Genomic DNA, 21,193 nt, shown 5'->3' with positions numbered 1-21,193 from the left:
CTTCAGTAGTAGGTGTCTTCAGAGTGAATTAAGTGACTGACAGCATGATGAACATATGTATACACGCGTTAGCAGATTTGTTTCAATAATCTACACTTGTAAATTGTAATTTTGGTAAAATTGATAAAATGATGACTTGAAAAAGGGCAAATGAGCCATATTGGATTTTGGCTCGTAAAGATGCTGAATTAAGACAAGTGGCAACAGCAAGCCTGCAAGTTTGAGTCCTGTATGTTATTTCATTAATTCATCGTTATTTATTTTATAAATCTGTTGTTTTTTCAGGGAGTGAACACAGACGATTTTGTGTTGTCTAAGAATAGATTAGTTGCATGGTTGGAGGCAAGATATACACCGAAAATAAAAATCACCATCTTGCTATCCTACGGACATCCGGGGCTTACTTTGTTTAATCATCAATGACCAATGCATGACAGCCAAGATGGCGAATGACAATTTCGATTTGAATAGTAACAAGGAAAGTAGCAACTTTGAAAGTGAGAAAAATGTCGATTTGCTTTGGAAACATGTTTCAGCTTCAATCGAAATGTTTCTTTATGAACATGAAAAACAACATGGAGGTGAAAAGTTGATAAAGATAACAAAATCACATTGGGTTGCTGATAAAGACAGAAGTCAATGCTCAAACGTAAATTGTGCAAAAAGTTTTTCGTTCACTGAAAGAAAACATCACTGTCGAAGGTAATTAAAGTTATTTGAACGATACCTTAATTATAAGAGTGATTCTATTTCTTCCTTTATCCTTTTATGATATTAGTCGTAGACTTGTAGCAACTGCAAGAAACAAATAGCGAAAATGTGGTGCAAAAGTTGCTTTTCAGGCACGCAAAAAATAGATTTTTGTAGAATTTGATCTGGACTATCTCAGTTATTCTGTGAATATATATATATGAATATATTTTGTATGAATACCATAAAGTTCTACGTTTCTTGCTTTGTAAAAACGATATTTAATGCTGACATATATTATTTTCTAATGTTAAAAATGCCTTACCAGGCTAATGGCACATAAAAAGTTTTTCTTGATAGTTCAAGATATTGGTCTTTTGCTTTTGTTTATACCCCCTCTCGTCCATTTGCTGGCAAGTACGGGAAAAGGGTTTCTCGCTCCCTAACTGAGTTATGTCTTATTGTGTGTTGATTTATCAGTTTTGTTCTTTTTAATAATATTGCAAGTGATCACTAATGGAAAATTTTAACATGAGGGTAATACCTTATCTTACAAAATTATATTTACTTCAGTCATTGTGTTGTTGATTACACTAACATTAATATAATTTTAGTGGCAAGTGCCAGTTTTCCAAATATTTTATCTTGATTTATAGTTGAATTAAATTGCTGTATTGACATAGAATGATAAAATTACTGAAGCAACTTTTCTCAACATACTGCTCAGTGAAAAATCTTTTTACAAAGAAAAAAAATTTAACTCAAAGAAAAAAAGCACTTTTTGAGCCATGGTCCCTGTAAATTCTTTAAAATTTGAATTTGTTTAATGACAGGTTATGTTGTCATATGCCAATATTTACATACTGTGTATTGGTAATGAAATGGATTGTGAAGTTGATGTGAGCTTAGGTGAGGTTAAGTGAAGGTTTAATACCAAATTTTGAAGGTGTTAAAACCAATAGACAGTAATTGGTAGTTCAGTAGGTTTTCAAGCAACTAATTAACTTTAGGTCATAAAGCTGTGAAAATATGTTTGTCTTTGTTTTAATAATATCTTCACATCTTTCCTTTCTCATCTGTTTAATACATTAAGTATCATTAGTTATTTTTGCTTCTCATACATAGTTTGTAGTGTCTTTCTTTTTTTGCAATAGCATGTTTATCTTATTTGACAATCTTTTATTTAGAGTTATTTAACCTGTACAACAATAATAAGACTTTGTTTTGTCAACTATGAACTATTTTTTAGATGTGGTGAAATTTTTTGTTTTGATTGCTCTGCCTTCACTCAGAGATTGTCTTTTCTTGCTCAACGTGATCAAAATGGATACTTGTACAAGGTGAATATCATTTTTATTTGAAAATACTTTGTTATTCCCTGTATGCAAAAGTTATATCATGGTAATTATTTTATATTTTAGGTTTGTGTGTTATGTTTCAATAAAGAAGACCAGACATTGGGAATAACACGCTCTCATTTTGCTGCATTTAAGAAATTCAAAGTCTGGCATAAAAAATTGGAAGACTCTGCTGATGAAGTAGATATTACATCACTTATATCTCACAGATTAGCCATACTTACGAGCAAATTTGACGAATATGTTAACAGCAATAAATTAAACGTGGCAAGTTTTGTGAAATTATCATTTACTGTACCAACTTGGCAAATACCCCAAGGTGGCTTGGTATGTTCAATAAATATTTTACGTTTTCTTTAATATATTTTTTGTTTTCAGTGTATCTATAAGAGCTCTATTTCATGTAAAATTTTGTTCATAATGTGACATCTTATAATCATTATTAAACCAGTTAACATTTTGCATCTTCTTTCACATATTATTTTCATCTCATGTCCAATTTTCTCACATTTTGCACCTTGTCTAACATGTGAGCTAATGTTTTTGCAGAAAAATTCACGTTGCTGTAGTCTTTGCGCGAGAAAATTTACCATTTTTTGTTCTCTACATCATTGTCGGTAAGATTTTAGTGTGCATTATTTCATGTTTACGAGTAACTTGTGTCACGATGTTTAATAATAAATTTAGTATTTTATAATTAATCATAATGTAACGCAGTAGAAATTATTGACAGGAAAAACGTGGAGAAAAATCTTATGGTAGAACGGAGAACAAAATGCCTTTTTTGTGATCTGCAGAGCTCAGATAATATGACATGCTGAGTTGATAATATGGAGAATTTCTTGCTTAGATTTTGCTTTGTAGCAGAAAAACATTACTTTTATGCAGACTGTAGTTTTGAAACTATTTTCAAAAAAGTTTTAGTGGCTATTTTCTAATCAAAGCATTTGTTGAAGACATTAATCTTTTCGTTTGTCTGTCCATCTTCATTTGTGTGAAACTGTGAATAATAAGCAACAATAGTTCATCATTGGCCTTCCATGACCTTTCACTTGTATTAGCAGCTATGTTGAAACTTCTACAACGTTAAAAAACTTTGTCTTCATTGATAAATTGTTTTTGACGTCCAAATCAACAATTTTTAGAATGGTTGGATTTTTCATTATTATTGGTGATGATTCATTCCATAAAATAATAGGGAAGCTTGAAACTGCAGATTTTTAATATCGTTTTTTGGTAATCTTTGTAATTATTTTTGACGTATGATATCATCTATTATTTAGCTTAAACTAAACACGAAATTTTTTCGTTAGCGCGTAAAATGAACCCTCTATTTGAATGACATTAGTTAGACTAATAAATCTCGAGTTATCAGGCGAATTACAAACATCAATTATATTTGGTTTGGGCGAGTTTTACTACGGAACTTGAAGAACCGTACTTGTATTTTCGTCAAATTTTGTGCAATAAATACGATAAAATACGTGCAATGGATGAAGCCTGCTCACGATTCAGAGATTAGGCTTAAGATTATTGTTATCCACATAAAATGTGGGAATTATCGACTTTAAAATGTTTTAGTTAACAGTAAATTAATAACTACAAAACAATCCGCATTCTAAGCCCAAATTGTACAATATTGCACAATTGTACAATTGTTATTATGAGAGCCAAAACATTTTTTTACTACGAAAAAAATGACCTTTACTAAAGATGTTTGGCAGACAATAGATCATTTCACTGGTTACCTACATGTTTGGGATACGTACTTAGTAGTTGTGTAGTTTTTTTTAATATTTTATTCTACTATGCGCGAATTGTAAAAACGTGTTTGATAAACCATTTTTTACCCTTATAAATTAAAATGCTCTTTCGAGTAAGATTACGTCGTGAAAGTATGTGTTATTTCTTTACGGGTAAGTCACCAAACTGAAGGTATAACTTTGACCATCTCTCTATTTAAATGGGAACATTGTTGCTTTCTTTAGAATATGTGGAGAGGCTGTATGTTTGAATTGCTCCAATGAAGAACTACTTCTGTACTATGATCAATTGTCAAGCGTTGCTTACTGGGCTATTTTATGTATTGTGGGCTGTCCACCGTTGCCACCTGATACACGCGAGTGTTTGAGAATTTGCGCAAGTTGTCACAGTCATGCAGTTCATATTCAAGTTGAGAATCGCATGAAAGAAAGAAGGCAATATGAGATGGAGGGGTTAAATAATATTGTCAAAAGTTACGAAAGACTCAACACAATAAAACCGGATTTACTCAAAGCTTTCAGTAGTTATGAAAAAATTGTTTCTGCGATAAAAGAAGAAAATGATCTAAATGCCATTTTAGCAAAAGGAGAAAGTGCAACCAAAGTACTCGCCAAATATAATTCTGATACGTCAGATATGTTTATTCAGTTTGCTATTGATATGCAAAATTTCAAAACGACGCGACCGAGAACAATTTGTCAAGTTCGACTTGTTAAGTCAATTGTCAAAGCCTCGCATGATTATTACTCAAAATATTTTTACGCATTCCGTGATTTGCAAAGAAGCCTTGATCATATAGTGGGATACAGAATTTTGGAGAATGTGCAATTTCATGTTGATTGTCAAACAATAAACTGTACTTTTCTTGCTCTCAAACAGTCTGGCTTGGAATGCTTGCATATTTGTAACAAATATCAGATAAAATCAAATATTGCATCACTACTTGCATTTTGTGAAGATACTTCAATGAAAGATTTAAAGAAAATAATGGAATCATCAGGTCAAAACTGGGAAGAACATGAACGAAATACCCAGAAGTTTATTAAAGATCGCTTGGAAAGACAACTCTTCTTACTTATTCCTGTGAAAGACAAGAAGACGGAGTTAATAAAAATTTCGCTACGAAAGAAATGTGACTTGTTGTTATTAAAAGTTGAGAGACAGTTGATTGCCAAAGCAAGTGTTAATCAGTTTCTACTCACAAAAAATTCTCTGGTTAAAACTCGCGCTAAAATAAAGAAACTGGATTAGTGTTTTTTTGGAAGGAGATTATGTTAATATCTATCTCACGATAAGATTGTGTCAAGTTATTTTACAACTAAGAAATCCCCATTAAAGAATGATTTTGACTCATATGTTGATATTCTTAATCTATCACTAAACATTGCATTCAGTGATTATATGAAAACTGACAATGTTTATTATAAGGGCTTTCAAACTGTGATTTCATTTACATTATCGTAAATTGGACTGGATTTTACTTCTTTGTCTACGTTTTGATAAATTCTTTCTTCTCTTTCTCGTCTTGCAGCATTCAATTTTTCTTCGTCAATTTCTGCATATTGTGTTGCTGGTTCACTAGGTAAACGCTTTCGCCCAGATTTCAATGCAAGTAAATCCAAGTCTGTGTATACTATGTTGGGCTGAAAAACAGAGATATGATTGTCAAATCAAATGCTGAAGTATTAAACCGATGGCGATGGATCAAGTTTTAGTGATACAGACTGAATCCTTGTAACCTATGCACATTTCTTTTTATTCTACAGATATTGGAGTTTCTTTTTTGAAATTTGTCCTTAGCATTTCTTGTAACACTTTATACGAAACAAAAGGAAATTTTAAATTTTGCAACGACAAATCCTATCACTCGTCGTGACAGTTGTTTTTTTTCCAGTTTTGTGACTGAATGCACTAAAAAAACTTCAACTTTTTAGTTGTGTCACAAAAAGATTGTTTACCTGCGGAAGTGCATAAACATTATCGCTGCCTAAACCTTCATGTTGAATATTTACATCTTCTGGTGTATGATATTCATTCTCAGTTGGTCCACCTCTATAAAAAAAACCATTTTTTAATAAGACATGTCCTCGTTCTTGTTATTTTTCATCAACAAAGGATGCAGCACATTAAGCAAAATAAGATTGATATTTGTTTCCAAAGAACTTTATTGAAAGTCGTTTAAAATATAAGCTTATTAATTTAATTGGCTAGGGTTGTGTGTTGAACAATTAAAGATACCTTTCTCTGTGACCTCCTCTTCCTGCAATAAATATTACAAAATCAATACACAAATACAAAGACACACATCGTATTCAACAAAAATTTGAATTTCCATATATTTTGGTTTTTTTGTAATGTATATATTACATATGACGTAATGTAAATGTTACATATGACGTAATGTAAATGTTACATATGACATGATGTAAATGTTACATATGACGTGTACTACAAATTTGTTTCGTATGACAGTTGTTGAAACTGCCACATTCATAGAGTAGTTATTTTACTTTGGATTAAATTAAATCCTGTAGAATAACTCGTGGAATTGCCATCCGTAATGTGACGGGTGGCAATTCCATGAAAAAATAAGCAAGAAGTGTAATAGGAAAATATTTATCCTGCAGAAAAAAGCTTGGGAAAAGATAAACTGCCTAAGGCTTGCTTAATTTTAGCCTAAATGCAACTTAATTTCTGCATTATCGTTGTATTGACACTTGGATCTACACACAAAAGTATAAATCGCTAAAGATTGGAGGAGGCTGTTTTTTGAGCAACAAAATGGTAGCGATTTGAAAGCGCGTTAGGATGGCGGTTTCACATTTAACAGAAAAAGAACCTTTAAGCGGTTGGTATAGTGGGTTTTTAAGTAATTTTTATTAAGATCTGCTTGGGATGAAGCGGACAGACACTCCGCAAGGGCCGCGTTGTGCTCATTTCTCTCTCAGATGTGGTAATTAGTCAAACAATAAGAATTATACACACGTACGTTGTTTCAATATGTATCCCAGGTCCTGATTTAATTGAGAACGTATTGCATAGTAATAAATACAAATAAAAACATCTAATGCATGAGCATGTAAACCAGGGGTGGGCAACTTCTCCATTTAGGAAAATGAAGTTATTGGTGGGCCGGATTATTACATGAATAATATTCAATATTCAATGGTCGGATACAGTCAGCGGGCCAGTCAAAATCCCTTCAGGGGCCGGACCCGGCCCGCGGGCCGTATGTTGCCCATCCCTGATGTAAACAGTAATTACCTCAAAAAAATCGTGCAAGACCAAACTGGCAAAAATATCTTGTGTAAATTTGTTCTGAAACAAATATCGCACACAAGTGTCACCCGTCTTCGCCAATTTTTGATGCTCCAACCATTTCTTATAATAAGTTTTATAGGTAATGGAATTGTGATCATGTTATGTTAAAATACTGAACTAACTCGAAAGTCGAATGTTACTTGCTTGAACCATAAGTTTCTGTTACGTGTATCAAACGAATACTCACTTTTTTTTCTACAAGTTATGCAAGTAATTAGTATTGCAGTAGCAACAATTAAACATGTTGAAGACCACAAGATAACTGTAGTATTTATTGATTTCATTTCCGGAAAATCTGTGAAGAAAAATTGTATGAATGTTGAATAAAACTCGCAAATCAAACGGGAGGCTTCAGTAAAACACAAGACAGTAGACAGATGTTGCATGTCATCATCAGTAGAAAAATGTTAGCTTTTCAAATATTTCCAACTATATATAATTAGATAATTTGTAATATAATTTCAAATTTGTAATTTTTGAAAAGCTAACATTTTTCTACTGATGATGACATGCAACACTTTTCCAAACGTTTAGTTTAGATTAAATAATGTTTACTTTATATAGAGTGTCTATTGTCTTGCGTTTACTAGAATACTCTTTGGCAGTTGTAAACGGGGGAGGATTTTATCTGGGTTTTACCTCCCAGTACACAGACAGGCACAGCCGAGCAATACACTACAAAATAGAGTTAGTTAATAAAAATATGTAGGACAAAGGAGGGTTAGATTGAATCTTTCAGTTTGTACAAAAGTTTTGCTAATGTCTGAAGCAAACTGATAATTCTGTGTTGAGAAATATGCAAAGTCGTATGTCATCATTCTGAACCAAACTGCCATACTGTTTATTGTATATATTGAACCTCGATTTCTATGGGGAAAGCTTCTTCTGATTTTGAAGACATGATGTTAGCTACTTTCTATGATAGTATCTATCCGGTGGCTTGGCATATATGCTGTTTCATTTTTACGTTTAGATCGAAGCTGAAGTTTGTTTTAACACAACATGAAGCCTTGTTTGTTGTCGGCTACCGTATTAGCTACTTCCTGTATGATCGAGTAAACAATAAAACAGAAAAATTGAAATTGTTTGATAATATGATCTCGTATTCAATTCAGGAATAGGCATAGAGCTGTTTATCCGTTTTATTTAAATCGTCTAAGTTGTGTTAGCGTTTAAAATCGTCTCGTTTTGGCGTTAAAACCAAATTGTAAAGATGAAAGATGACGCGTGTCTTTGTTAGTTGGCAATGATTTGTGAAAAATCTCTTCGGTGAAAATTCTCGGTGAAAATCGAGGCTAGATTATAGAATACCCGTCCACTCACTATCCACATATATATGCCTCGTTCTTTATACTTCGTTCTTTATATTGACCATTAAATGATACTAAATGATACTGGATAAATAATAATTGAGAACTAAACGATATTTTGGTTTGAATTAACAATTACGTTTTACTATGTATGCGGTTCCTTGAATTTGTAAAGGTGCCTTTGAAAATGGACGGGTATTCTATAATCGCTCCAAAATCGATGTGATCTTCCTTGGATAAGAAGAAACATATCATTTGAATTTAAATAGAGATAAACTAGTTAAAATCAATATACGCGTTATATCATCCTTACTATGGCGAATGTATCATAATTGTGATATTTGTTTGCAATTTACCATGAACTGGAAGGTAAGATAAAAACTTTTTAGAAGTTAAAAACTTACCCATGTATAGTGATGCAAGAAAATTATTGAATGTGACAAGAATCAAACTTTTTCCACTGAAGTTTTTTGTTTGAATTTTGTTATTAGAGAAATTATAATTTAATTTTAATATGCATCACTTGCTTGATAAAATCAACAAAGATTTCTTAATGTAGGCGAAACATTCATCGTTAATTACATAAAAGCCTCCTTATAACTACTCACTTGAAACTGTCATGAAGCCGCTAGAATTCTTCGTACAAAGACGTTTGAACTCTCAAAAATGAGCACTAATTATGAAAATATTGACTTATATATAAACATATTAGGTCTTTCTAATAGGCAAACCACGTAAATATATATTTATGTTAATAACCTAATAAACCTTTAAAAGTTACAAGTTTTGAATTTGCCTTAGTTGAGCTGATGTACAATTCACGACGTTAGTTTTTCTTCCTATTTCAAAAGCTGTAGCGTAAAATATCAGAACTGAGATTCTTTAAAACACTTTTTCTTATAATCATGAAAATATTGGTAAATCAATGAAAATGAAAAAAATTCAATCAAAAATGTAAAAGGGTTTTCTTTTAATTGTGCTATTTACTATTTTGGTTAACTCAATTTTCTTTACGTATTGTTCATTAAATCATACTACTTCTGATTGTTAAATTTTAATAGAAAAAACTACGTTAAAGTCTAGATATTGTTTAAATCGTTATTTAAACTAGTGCATTTTGCGAAAAATCAAAGAATACAGATTTTCACTGGAAAAACCAATAAATTCAATGAAGCTAAATAACTTGTTGAATATATTTTATTTGGTTATTTCTTTCCTTCAATCATTATAATATGATATCCAAATTTAGTTTTTATAGGAGGATCTGTGTAGATAGGTTTAGTAGGTGTACTTGCATCAAGAGAAAAAGCAGCATCTTGAAATGGTCCAACCTAATAGAAATTATAATTACAGACATAAATACTTTGGTCAATAACCCAGTCAATGTTGAAGCATCATAATAAGTTGGAGCTGCAATAACACCACAATTCTTTGCAGTTGATAAACTTTAAAAACTACATTAACTGCATCATGGCTTTCAGCATTGTGTCACATAGGAAACAGACATAATTATCTTCCTGTCATAATTTACTGTAAAAATGAAAAAAATAATCATTGAAAATTACCATGGATCCTCTAGTCATCCAACCAAGATCACCCTAAAAAAATACTTGGTCAATGCAATTTTTAAACCTCACTATTTATTAAACACTTTTCACTTATGCCATTTTTAAAACAACACAAGTTAATGTTATACAGTCAATACACTTTCATTCATTAATGCTGATATATTTAAAAACACAACAGCCTAGTTTATATGAAGCCAAGCTACTCAGGTAGCTAAGCTACTCGCTATGCCAGTGCCTCTCCTTTTACACCATATATACTACAGAAAAACTCATCATCTCACATGGGAACTTAGTTGCATAAGCAAGACAGTTACTAGTGAGGCAAGATGAACTACCATTGTTGACAAGCATGTGTTCTAGCTTTTAAATTAAAGCTGTCTTTAAGAAAAATGTACAAAAGTTATGGCCAAGATACCTGGTGCCATTATACACAGATCGCTTCTTTGCCTAACTGAGAAAGTTATATTCCTAATTAAGTAACAAACTTCAAATAATCAAGTGGTAATAAATGACCTGTTTAACTTCTCCTTTTTAAACAATGTCACAAAAATCAAATAATAAAATAAGTTCATTTTCACAACATTAAACAAAAAGACTCCAAAATGAAATTGTGCAATTTTAACACAAAACTGTACTTCTTTAACATTTTATTGTAGCCTTTCAAGTTACCCCTTGTCTAGCTTTATCCTCACTGAATGTTCTAGCAACATTGTCAAACTTTTCTCCATTCTTTAATTTTTCCATGGCTTCCATCACTTTTGAATGTTTTTCACAAAGAATATGGCGAACCTGTAGGATTCATCAAATTTCTTTATGAAAACTTTTATTGACTTCAATCACTTAATTTAATTTACCAAAAAATAGTAACCTTTACGGAGTTACCACCTTTCTTGGATTTTCCATCAGGGGAGGCAACATCTAACATAAAAATTAACATAGACTTATACACAGATTCTCTTCCATGTACAATCTACTTTCAATTTATGGAAACAAATTGACTGTGATTAGTTGGTTTTAGAAAATCTGTAGCAATAGAACAAATTTTAAAACAAATTGTCTGCAGAGGAAGTTATATTTAGTCACAGTTAAATTTTGCCAAATTAAAATTTCATTTTTTTTAAAGACCCAAAGCAGCACTTGTCTCTGACAAACACAAGTGTACTTTTTTTGCAGGACCCCATTAGTTAATCTTCACGTGTGAGATTATGTTTGGCTAGTAATTATATAATAACTAAAGAAAATAAATACCCTTCACTTTCTCAGTGTTCTTTTTTTTCGGAGGCATTTGGGATTTGGTAATTTAGCTACTTTCGTACCATTAACCATCAGTTTCGCCACTTTCGTATCGACCATTGAATATAAAATTCACTCGTAATCAACAATGATACCATAGGATTCAAATGGATAGATAGTGTTATAGTGGTATATATGTTTGTTATCTACAGTCGTACCGCTACTGCCGCTACCGCTCACGGTCATTTCAAAATGGAGTTTGGTCCGTTCGTAAGTGAACATTTAAAAACACAAAACGCTGAGGTTGATAAACATCGCGATGAACAAGAGAAGACAGTAGATAATGCTTCTCCCGACAAAGATTTTTTTGGTCCTAAGTTACCGCCTAACTTAATGAATAGGTCAGTAATTGGACCTTCGTTACCTTTAAAATACCCGACAGGTTTGTTATATATATGTTGGAATATTTGTCCACTGTTTTTGTTAAACAACGTTTCTTAACATGGAGTTAAAAACCATGCTAAAGTAATTCTATGGGTTTTGAATTTCAAGCAACATGTTGACTTCTGATCTTTCTTTCGTGTTGACTTCTGTCCAATAGCTCATATCAGTTTGTATTTTTGTACAAAATATTGCATTAAATGACATGTTTTAATAAATCATTTAGAATTACTATATAATAGATTTTATTATAATTTTTTTCATGGCGAAACTTTATGTGACGTATTTAACATTTCGAAGTATGTTTCTTTAATCAGCAAACAATTATCATGTTAATAATTGAAGCATTCTCAACTGCTATTTCATTTTAGAGGAATTGTTTCCAAAAGAAGTGTGTTATATAGAATTTGCCTTAAAAATATTTGCATTTTGTGAATATATTGTTGTGTGATTTTAATAACTTCACAAAAATGGCAAAATTTTACAAATTAAAATTTTTAAAGACCAGAAGTACAAAGCAACACCATTGTAATTGTGATTGAAATCATACTTTTCTATGACCTAGACTATTTTTTATTTATGGTAATGTAAAGTGTCATTGTTCCATATAAGCATGGTGAATTTCTTCCTTTATGAATTTATATTTTTGTTTAATTTTTCAATATTTCTTTTATTCATGTCACTATGGCAGTAGACATAAATTTTACTATGTTCATCAATTTGCCACAGTTTTCTTACATGTCATTTATTCAAATAACAAATTGATTTTGTCGTTTTACTCTTTTCACTGTGTAATTTAGTTCTGATTGACATTAGATGTTGCATAACATATTTTATCTAACAAATTCAAACGAATTTCTAATGAATTGTTACAAATTCAAAGAAAATACTTTTTTTTGTTATTTCTTAAGAAAAAAATGCTTTATGTGAGGAAATATTGGAGCAAGATATCATTGGACCACAGTTACCTTGTCTAAATGTACAGAGAAATGTTTTCTCATGTTGTAGCAAGAAAGCTAAAACTAATTATTTCATTGAATGTTTTGTTTTACAGGAGGATGATTCCTTTATCACAAGATGTAAAGCAGATATTGAAGCTCGGGCTAAAGAAAAGAAATTGAAACTGACAACACATGATGTAATACCTTAACGATCAATTTTTCATGATGTTAAATATGTTTCTATGATATGTTAAAAGTTTATAATATTTAACATGATGAATTATCTGTAGCAATTATTGTTATAAATTTCAGGACAACAAGGATGGTGAAATTGTTCGTGAAGAATGGATGACGCAACTTCCACCAGAATTGGGAAAGAACTTTGGTAAATAAATTTTATGTTGCCAAAATGCGTTAGTGCTACTTGTAAATTGCTTTGAAACAGAAAAAGTCAACCCAATTCAATCTTTTTTTGGTGAATAGAATGTTTTTCTCAATTCACTGAACATTTTCATCAAAATGTTACTTAGATAATACTAAACCAAAAGTATTTATAGTTCATTGACCAAAAAAAAACATAAAAATGTAAAACAGTTTTGTAATATTGTCTTGTGAACTTTATCTTTTCAGGAGAAGTAAACATGCTTTGATTAAATGTTTGAGGGACTGACGTATTATAGATATCGTAGTATTTGACTCCAAATTATTTTCATTAAAAATACGTGTTACGTAGCGATAAATTTAACGCTAAAATTTATAAAAAATCGTGAGGACGTTGCAGTATTTCCACTTTAAGCCCGTGAACACAAACACATTCTGTGTAATTTTTACCAGAGTGTACGGAAGGTTAATACAATTACTGGGCGTTTAGACTAGAGAGCAGAGAACACATTTTTGCACTTCAGTAAAGTAATAAAAGGATAATAAGTTTTTGTGACATTTAACTCCAAATTATAATTAATATTGTTATAAATCGAACCTATTGGACTTAATATCGTGATACAGCTAAATTTTTCACTTATTGAAAAAGCACAAGTATTTTACATACATATATTGGAAAAGTGTTTTGCCCTTGTGTTCATCCTTTATTTGTCAAATTCAGAAAATATAGCTTAAGGATTTAAATAAAGCTCCAAGTCCTACTCAGATTTGCTGTGTATTTCACTTTATTTAATGATATTCCATTGTACGTATTTCGAACATTTACAAATGAAAACGAGATGATGATATCTGAAAATGATAATATATGTACGGCATATAAAAATATGTATTGTTCATGTAGTATATTAGCACGCTAAACACATTTCGTTCACATTTTTTTATAAATAGTTTATCATATCCAAGATTTTTAAAAATTTGGCTAAAGCGTACACAAGCACTAGGCATCCGAATCGTGGATTATTTTGCGTTTTTCTTTATTCCATTTTTTTAAAACCTTGATCTGTTATTAAATCATAAACCATCTCTATGGAGCAAACCAAAATATTTTCTTGCAGCATATGCCAAAAGCCAAATTTCAAATCAATTTTCCAGTCTCTATACCACTCGCGGCTTTAATAAACATCTATACAACTTTGTTTCTAAATTTAAAGTTCAACGCAATAGCTATATGTTTTGGTGGTAAACGAATCGAAGCAAACCTCAATACAATTTAACTATCGTTGACATTTAAGGTCTTGGTGCAAGAAAGTTTAGAAGTAAGGAAGTCAATGTTGGTGATAGATCTGTTTGGACTAATACTCCATCACAAAGTGGTAAAAAAGGCAATGTAAGTTTCAAAAAAGATTTTTAAAGTAGCCACTGTGAAAATTTGTGTTTGTGAAGCGAATCTCGTGAGCCCAGTCACGTGACATTTAAGCTAAGCTAGAGCGTCGAAAAAAGCAGAAAGAGTGAAACAAATACATGGGTCGTTCAACTAAAAAACTATTTCAAATCGTGAACAAGTTTGACGTAAATAATATTAAATATGCAATCCTATTTGAAGTATATTCATGAAATCTACTTCATTTACTAGCCCTGCACTTGACAGGCTACCCACATGTACGCATTGCGTACCTATCTGTTAGACTTATGTAGACCTCACCAATCTGTAAATATGCAGGGGACGTGAGACACCAAATAATGTATAAAATAAGCGAGTTAATGTCCTTATATTACTCTGTGTGATGCTTGACATGACTCTGTCTTGGCATTCTCTAGTGGAACAAAGTGAATGGGGTTTTTCATATTTTAAGACGATTATGAAAGTTTGCAGACTTGAAGACTCTTTACTACTTTTAAAACCTTGGTCCAACCACACTTTGATTATCGTTTACAAATTTGGGGCTGCTTGGGAATTGTCCTACAAAATAATTTGCAAGGCCTGCAAATTTATTATTACAAAGCGTGGTTTTGACAATAAGTCATTGAAATATATAGTGAAATATAGATACAAAACCTCATTGTAAGAAGGAATAATCAACCATTTAATATACAATGTTGATAGAACAACCTAGTTGTCCTGAACTTTGGTAAAAAAATCTTTTTCTTGTAGAGATGCAGTGGTTTGGAATACTTTAACTTTAACCTCCGATCAAAAAAGTTTTAAATCTTTAAAGTGTTTTAAAAATTATTTAAAAACGAATAGTACGTACTTCGTGTAATTTATGATTAGGTTTTAATTTGTGCATGCAGAATTATTCTAAGATATTTTTTATTCCATTTCCGTTTTTTGTATAATTGCTTTCAATTTTTTTTATATTTTTACCTTTGTACTGTGGGTAAATATAGTTGTTCTATGTCCTTTATTCTTTATTTTTATTAAAAAGTTGTAGCTCTTTATTTAATTCAAATCTCCCTAATTAATCCTTAAGCTCGAGAAATATAAATTAACAAGGATCTATTCTTGTTGGATTGTAGAGCAATCAGATGAAACCACTTGTTCAAAATAGCGAAGCAAAAAAGCGGCAGCATGACATTGAAAAATATGTCTGTGAGCATAATGTATGTATGCCTTATATAATATGACATTTTCTGTGTTGTGTATTGGACTATTTGTATGTCAAAAAATATGTTTGCTTGTTACTTAATATGGAATGATGTTGTGTCATATAATATAACGTTTGTATAAATAATCCACGATTTCAGAAACAATATCGGTCTGAATCTTTGCTCGATCTTCATCAAAAAAACAGGAAAAAGGAAAAGGTAATGTTTTAATTTTGGTTACTTGAATTTACATCGAACACAGTCTTAAATGAAAATACATTCTCCATACAATACTATGAATTTAGGAAAGTTTTTTCTATGCTGCGATACCTCTTATAAAATGTTTATAAAAAGTTTGCTTGTAAAATGTTTATCCAATCAAGGAAAGACTGAAGTTTGCTTATGAAATATTTAACCAATGAAGGAACGATAAAATTAAAAATAGAGGACGAGGGGACTGATACGGTGACCCTAGCATAGGTTTCCACGATAAAATGATAGAAAGGCCAAAAGCGCTCGCTTTTTCTCACATGCTTCGGAAAGGATTTGAATCTTGAACACTAGTAAGAATGTAGTAAATTCATTCGTGTTTAATTGGCTGTAGTTTTTGTTTCATTATTGTTGTTTGTTAATAATTTTTTTTTGTGAGTTTTTAAAGTGTTTATGTTAACGGTCAGTGATTTGTTTACTTTAGTTGCCTACCTTGGGTAATTAATAAATCGATAACACTAAACGTCATACGAACGTCGCGCGAGATTGTTGTGCGAGATTGAGCGATCAATGCGAGACAAATTCTTTATTCATTTATATTAATAATAAAAAACCCGTAGTTGTGGGCTGCCTATGATTTAACCATAGTTTATATTTGTTAACTCTAGGTTAAGTTAATCGACTTTTGAACAACCGGCCCCAGAAATCAATTTAATAGTGTACTTAACTGCAATGAGACCTTTTCTAAATATGTTTTGCCTATATGACTTGCAATACTTGAATATCCAAGTAAAAAGTTGAATCAATATGCAAAGAAAAACAATGCAAATCATTCATTTTTTAAGTGCCATGTTTTACAAATAGCTTTTAGCTTTTTATGTGATGCAAATGTTTTTTGGATTACTAAACTTTGTTAAATTGTTGCTTAATTATATGTTTTTAAAGATCTATATACCAAAAAGTCAATGTTTATTAATTCTACCAACAATTACATGACAGAAATATGTTATTTGTGTGCTCAAAGCACAACAATATAAAACACTGCAACATGTATTGGATATAACATATTGTAATAAATTTCACGAACAGTATGCTATAAATACAAATATATACCTCCATGGTTGCTAGGGGGCATGCCTCTACATAGAGAGCAGGCTTAGAAACTTATTCGTGATCTTTGTTGATGTTCGCTTTATTGACAAAATTGTTTTTCACATGCAATTGACTTGGACTTATATTTTATATTTTTAGAAAAATAAAAAAAAACTTGAGCGAAGGCCTTTTGATCGTGATGTAGATATGGGAACGACACAAATGAATCCAACTCATAGAAAATCGTTAGTTAAACACTCCACAGACTTTAATTTTAAATTCGAGCATTCAAAACAAGATCCATCGTATTTATAAGTTGGCAAAATAACTGAAACATATTTTAAAGAACACAAGTTTTTTGAGTTACATCCGCATATCGCTATTATTAGCAATTATAATCATGGCACCATGCATTATCGTTGAATAATGTGCTTGTGATTTTCTGGAAATATCCATATGATATATCAATCAGTGCATCCTGGAAGGTGATGCTGTAGACGGCAGTTAAATTTAAGATGCACTTTTTGCTAATATTAGTTGTCTTGCATATTATAGATTTTTTAAAATATAGTCTTGACTTAGCTTAATCTCTTACTACAATTTGAGATCACAATATTCTGAGCGTATCCTGAATTTTTAATTGTATAGTGAAAATGATTCTTGAGATATCATGGTTGGGGTGTAGTCACATGTGCAAACCTCAAAATTTAATAAAAATGCTAATTTTTAAGACATTCATTGCTAAAGAGAATGGTTTGAACATGGGAGTATCGTTACATGTTTGTACAGTAGATCGTACAGGTTAGTAGAGTCATGAGAACACTATTGGTGTTTCTGAGCAACTATCAGTGACATCACTCCAATGACTGATGATGACTACCGCTAAGGTTGTCGAAACGTCATTCAACATCAGTACCAACTATAGTCTTTGCATTTTTACACTCTTTAGTGCCAAAGACTATAGTCTTTACATTTTCACACATTTCATGCCAAAGACTATAGTTCATGCATTTGCACACATTTTCATCCCAAAGACTACAGTTCATGCTTTTGTACAAATTTTCATGCCGAAGAGTAAAGTTCATGCATTTTAACACATTTTCATGCCAAAGACTATTGTTCATGCTTTTGCACATATTTTCATGCCAAAGGCCATAGTTCATGCATTTGTACACATTTTAATGCCAAAGACGATAGTTCATGCACTTGCACATATTTTCATGCCGAAGACTATAGTTCATGCATTTGTACACATTTTCATGCCAAAGACTATACTTCATGCATTTGTACACATTTTAATGCCAAAGACTGTAGTTCATGCTTTTGCACATATTTTCATGCCGAAGACTATAGTTCATACATTTGCACACATTTTCATGCCATTGCACACAATTTCTTTTTATGAGAAAACATGAGCCCAACAATATTGACCTGCTCACCACTGTGTGACATCATAGCTCAGTTGGTCAGAGCACTGCACCGTCACCGCAGAGGTCATGGGTTCGAATCCCGTTGAGTCACCTGATTTTTTCAGGTCCTGAGATGATTGCTTAAATTGTCCAGCAAAGTGTGAAGATCATATCTTCATTTAATTTCAAACACCGCACTGCATATAACATTCAAAAGACTATAATTCACGCATTTTACAAATTTTCACACAAAAGACTATAATTCACACATATCAGCAAATTTCACACCAAAGACTATAATTCACGCATTTCACAAATTTTCACATTTTCTCACACAAAGACTATAATTCACGCATTTTCACAATATTTCACTTTTTTTCACACAAAGACTATAGTTCATGCATTTTCACAAATTTTCACATTTTTCTCACACAAAGACTATAATTCACGCATTTTCACAAATTTTCACATTTTTTCACACAAAGACTATAATTCACGCATTTTCACAAAATTTCACATTTTTTCACACATAGACTATAGTTCATGCATTTTCAAAATTTTCACATTTTCTCACACAAACACTATAATTCACGCATTTTCACAAATTTTCACATTTTCTCACACAAAGATATAATTCATGCATTTTCACAAATTTTCACATTTTCTCACACAAAGACTATAATTCATGCATTTTCACAAATTTTCACATTTCTCACACAGACTATAATCCATTTTCACAAATTTCACACATTTTTTCACACACAAAGACTATAATTCATGCATTTTCACAATTTTCACATTTTCTCACACAAAGACAATAATTCACGCATTTTCACAAAATTTCACATTTTATCACATAAAGACTATAGTTCATGCATTTTCACAAATTTTCACATTTTCTCACACAAAGACTCTATAATTCACGCATTTTCACAAAATTTCACACTTTTTCACACAAAGAATATAGTTCATGCATTTTCACAAATTTTCACATTTTCTCACACAAACACTATAATTCACGATTACAATTCTTTTCACATTTTTTCACACAAAGACTATAAGTTCACGATTTTCACAAATTTTCACATTTTCACACAGACTATAATTCACGTGATTTTCACAAAATTTCTTCATTTTTCAACAAAGACTATAATTCATGCATTTTCACAAATTTTCACCATTTCTCACACAAAGATATAATTTATGCATTTTCATAAATTTCACATTTTTCACACAAAGACTATAGTTCATGCATTTTCACAAATTTTCACATTTTCTCACACAAAGACTATAATTCATGCATTTTCACAAATTTTCACATTTTCTCACACAAAGACTATAATTCACGCATTTTCATAAAATTTCACATTTTTTCACACAAAGACTATAGTTCATGCATTTTCACAAATTTTCACATTTTTTCACACCATTACTATAATTCACGCATTTTCACAAATTTTCACCATTTCTCACACAAAGATATAATTCATGCATTTTCACAAATTTTCATATTTTCTCACACAAAGACTATAGTTCATGCATTTTCACAAATTTTCACATTTTCTCACACAAAGACTATAATTCACGCATTTTCACAAAATATCACATTTTTTCACACAAAGACTATAGTTCATGCATTTTCACAAATTTTCACATTTTCTCACACAAAGACTATAATTCACGCATTTTCACAAAATTTCACACTTTTTCACACAAAGAATATAGTTCATGCATTTTCACAAATTTTCACATTTTCTCACACAAAGACTATAATTCACGCATTTTCACAAATTTTCACATTTTCTCACACAAAGACTATAATTCACACGATTTTCACAAATTTTCATGATTTTCTCACAGACAATAATCTATAATCATAAATTTTCATTACATTTTATCTAACAAAGACTATAGTTCATGCATTTTCACAAATTTTCACCATTTCTCACACAAAGATATAATTCATGCATTTTCATAAAATATCACAATTTTTCACACAAAGACTATAGTTCATGCATTTTCACAAATTTTCACATTTTCTCACACAAAGACTATAATTCATGCATTTTCACAAATTTTCACATTTTTCACACAAAGACTATAATTCACGCATTTTCATAAAATTTCACATTTTTTCACACAAAGACTATAGTTCATGCATTTTCACAAATTTTCACATTTTCTCACACCAATACTATAATTCACGCATTTTCACAAATTTTCACCATTTCTCACATAATAAAAGATATAATTCATGCATTTTCACAAATTTTCATTTTTTCACACAAAGACTATAATTCATGCATTTTCACAAATTTTCACATTTTCTCACACAAAGACTATAATTCACATTTTCAAATTTTCATATTTTTCTCACATAAAGACTATAATCATGCATTTTCTACAAATTTTCACATTTTCTCACACAAAGACTATAGTTCAGTAATTTAAAATTTCACATTTTTCACACAAAGACTATAATCATGCATTTCACAATTTTCACATTTTCACACAAAGATATAATTCATGCATTTCAAATTTTCACATTTTCTCACACAAAGACTATATAATTCTCATGCATTTTCACAAATTTTACATTTTCTCACACACAAAGACTATAATTCATGCATTTTCACAAATTTTCATTTTCTCACACAAAGACTATAATTCACGCATTTTCACAAAATATCATTATTTTTCACACAAAGACTATAGTTCATGCATTTTCACAAATTTTCACATTTTCTCACACAAAGACTATAATTCACGCATTTTCACAAAATTTCACATTTTTCACACAAAGACTATAGTTCATGCATTTTCACAAATTTTCACATTTTCTCACACAAAGACTATAATTCACGCATTTTCACAAAATTTCACATTTTT

General features: G+C 30.9%; 4 protein-coding genes and 1 non-coding gene across 5 annotated transcripts; 3 read left to right on the top strand and 2 right to left on the bottom strand.

Moving 5' to 3' along the window:
• The first annotated feature begins 420 nt into the window (after positions 1-420).
• LOC124446880 (vacuolar segregation protein PEP7-like) lies at positions 421-5,165 on the top strand. Its single transcript, XM_046997762.1, has 5 exons — positions 421-702; positions 1,940-2,030; positions 2,112-2,375; positions 2,598-2,665; positions 4,037-5,165. Exons 1-5 carry the CDS (start codon positions 431-433, stop codon positions 5,061-5,063), a joined length of 1,722 nt encoding a protein of 573 aa, XP_046853718.1. The 5' UTR covers positions 421-430; the 3' UTR covers positions 5,064-5,165.
• Positions 4,959-8,934, bottom strand: LOC124446881. Its single transcript, XM_046997763.1, has 5 exons — positions 8,848-8,934; positions 7,321-7,428; positions 6,051-6,072; positions 5,771-5,864; positions 4,959-5,455 (listed from the first exon to the last, which is right to left on the bottom strand). The coding sequence occupies exons 1-5, from the start codon at positions 8,849-8,851 to the stop codon at positions 5,246-5,248; spliced, it is 438 nt and encodes a 145-aa protein (XP_046853719.1). The 5' UTR covers positions 8,852-8,934; the 3' UTR covers positions 4,959-5,245.
• A 547-nt stretch (positions 8,935-9,481) lies between these two features.
• LOC124446097 (peptidyl-prolyl cis-trans isomerase NIMA-interacting 4-like) lies at positions 9,482-11,397 on the bottom strand. Its single transcript, XM_046996904.1, has 5 exons — positions 11,260-11,397; positions 10,880-10,929; positions 10,681-10,800; positions 10,009-10,041; positions 9,482-9,774 (listed from the first exon to the last, which is right to left on the bottom strand). The coding sequence occupies exons 1-5, from the start codon at positions 11,294-11,296 to the stop codon at positions 9,649-9,651; spliced, it is 366 nt and encodes a 121-aa protein (XP_046852860.1). The 5' UTR covers positions 11,297-11,397; the 3' UTR covers positions 9,482-9,648.
• A 78-nt stretch (positions 11,398-11,475) lies between these two features.
• On the top strand, positions 11,476-17,510 carry LOC124446193 (GPALPP motifs-containing protein 1-like). The gene is made up of 8 exons (XM_046997021.1): positions 11,476-11,686; positions 12,597-12,664; positions 12,740-12,823; positions 12,939-13,011; positions 14,300-14,394; positions 15,525-15,608; positions 15,753-15,812; positions 17,055-17,510. Exons 1-8 carry the CDS (start codon positions 11,497-11,499, stop codon positions 17,208-17,210), a joined length of 810 nt encoding a protein of 269 aa, XP_046852977.1. The 5' UTR covers positions 11,476-11,496; the 3' UTR covers positions 17,211-17,510.
• Positions 17,511-18,341: 831 nt separating this feature from the next.
• Positions 18,342-18,416, top strand: Trnad-guc. Its single transcript has one exon. It is a non-coding gene; the product is annotated as a tRNA-Asp (tRNA).
• The last annotated feature ends 2,777 nt before the right edge of the window (positions 18,417-21,193 follow it).

Source organism: Xenia sp. Carnegie-2017, unplaced genomic scaffold (genome assembly GCF_021976095.1).
Source record: "Xenia sp. Carnegie-2017 unplaced genomic scaffold, XeniaSp_v1 HiC_scaffold_22, whole genome shotgun sequence".
NCBI classification, from domain to species: Eukaryota; Metazoa; Cnidaria; class Anthozoa; order Malacalcyonacea; family Xeniidae; genus Xenia; species Xenia sp. Carnegie-2017.
Note: the sequence above shows the minus strand (reverse complement) of the source record. Positions and strands in the feature narration are given on the sequence as shown.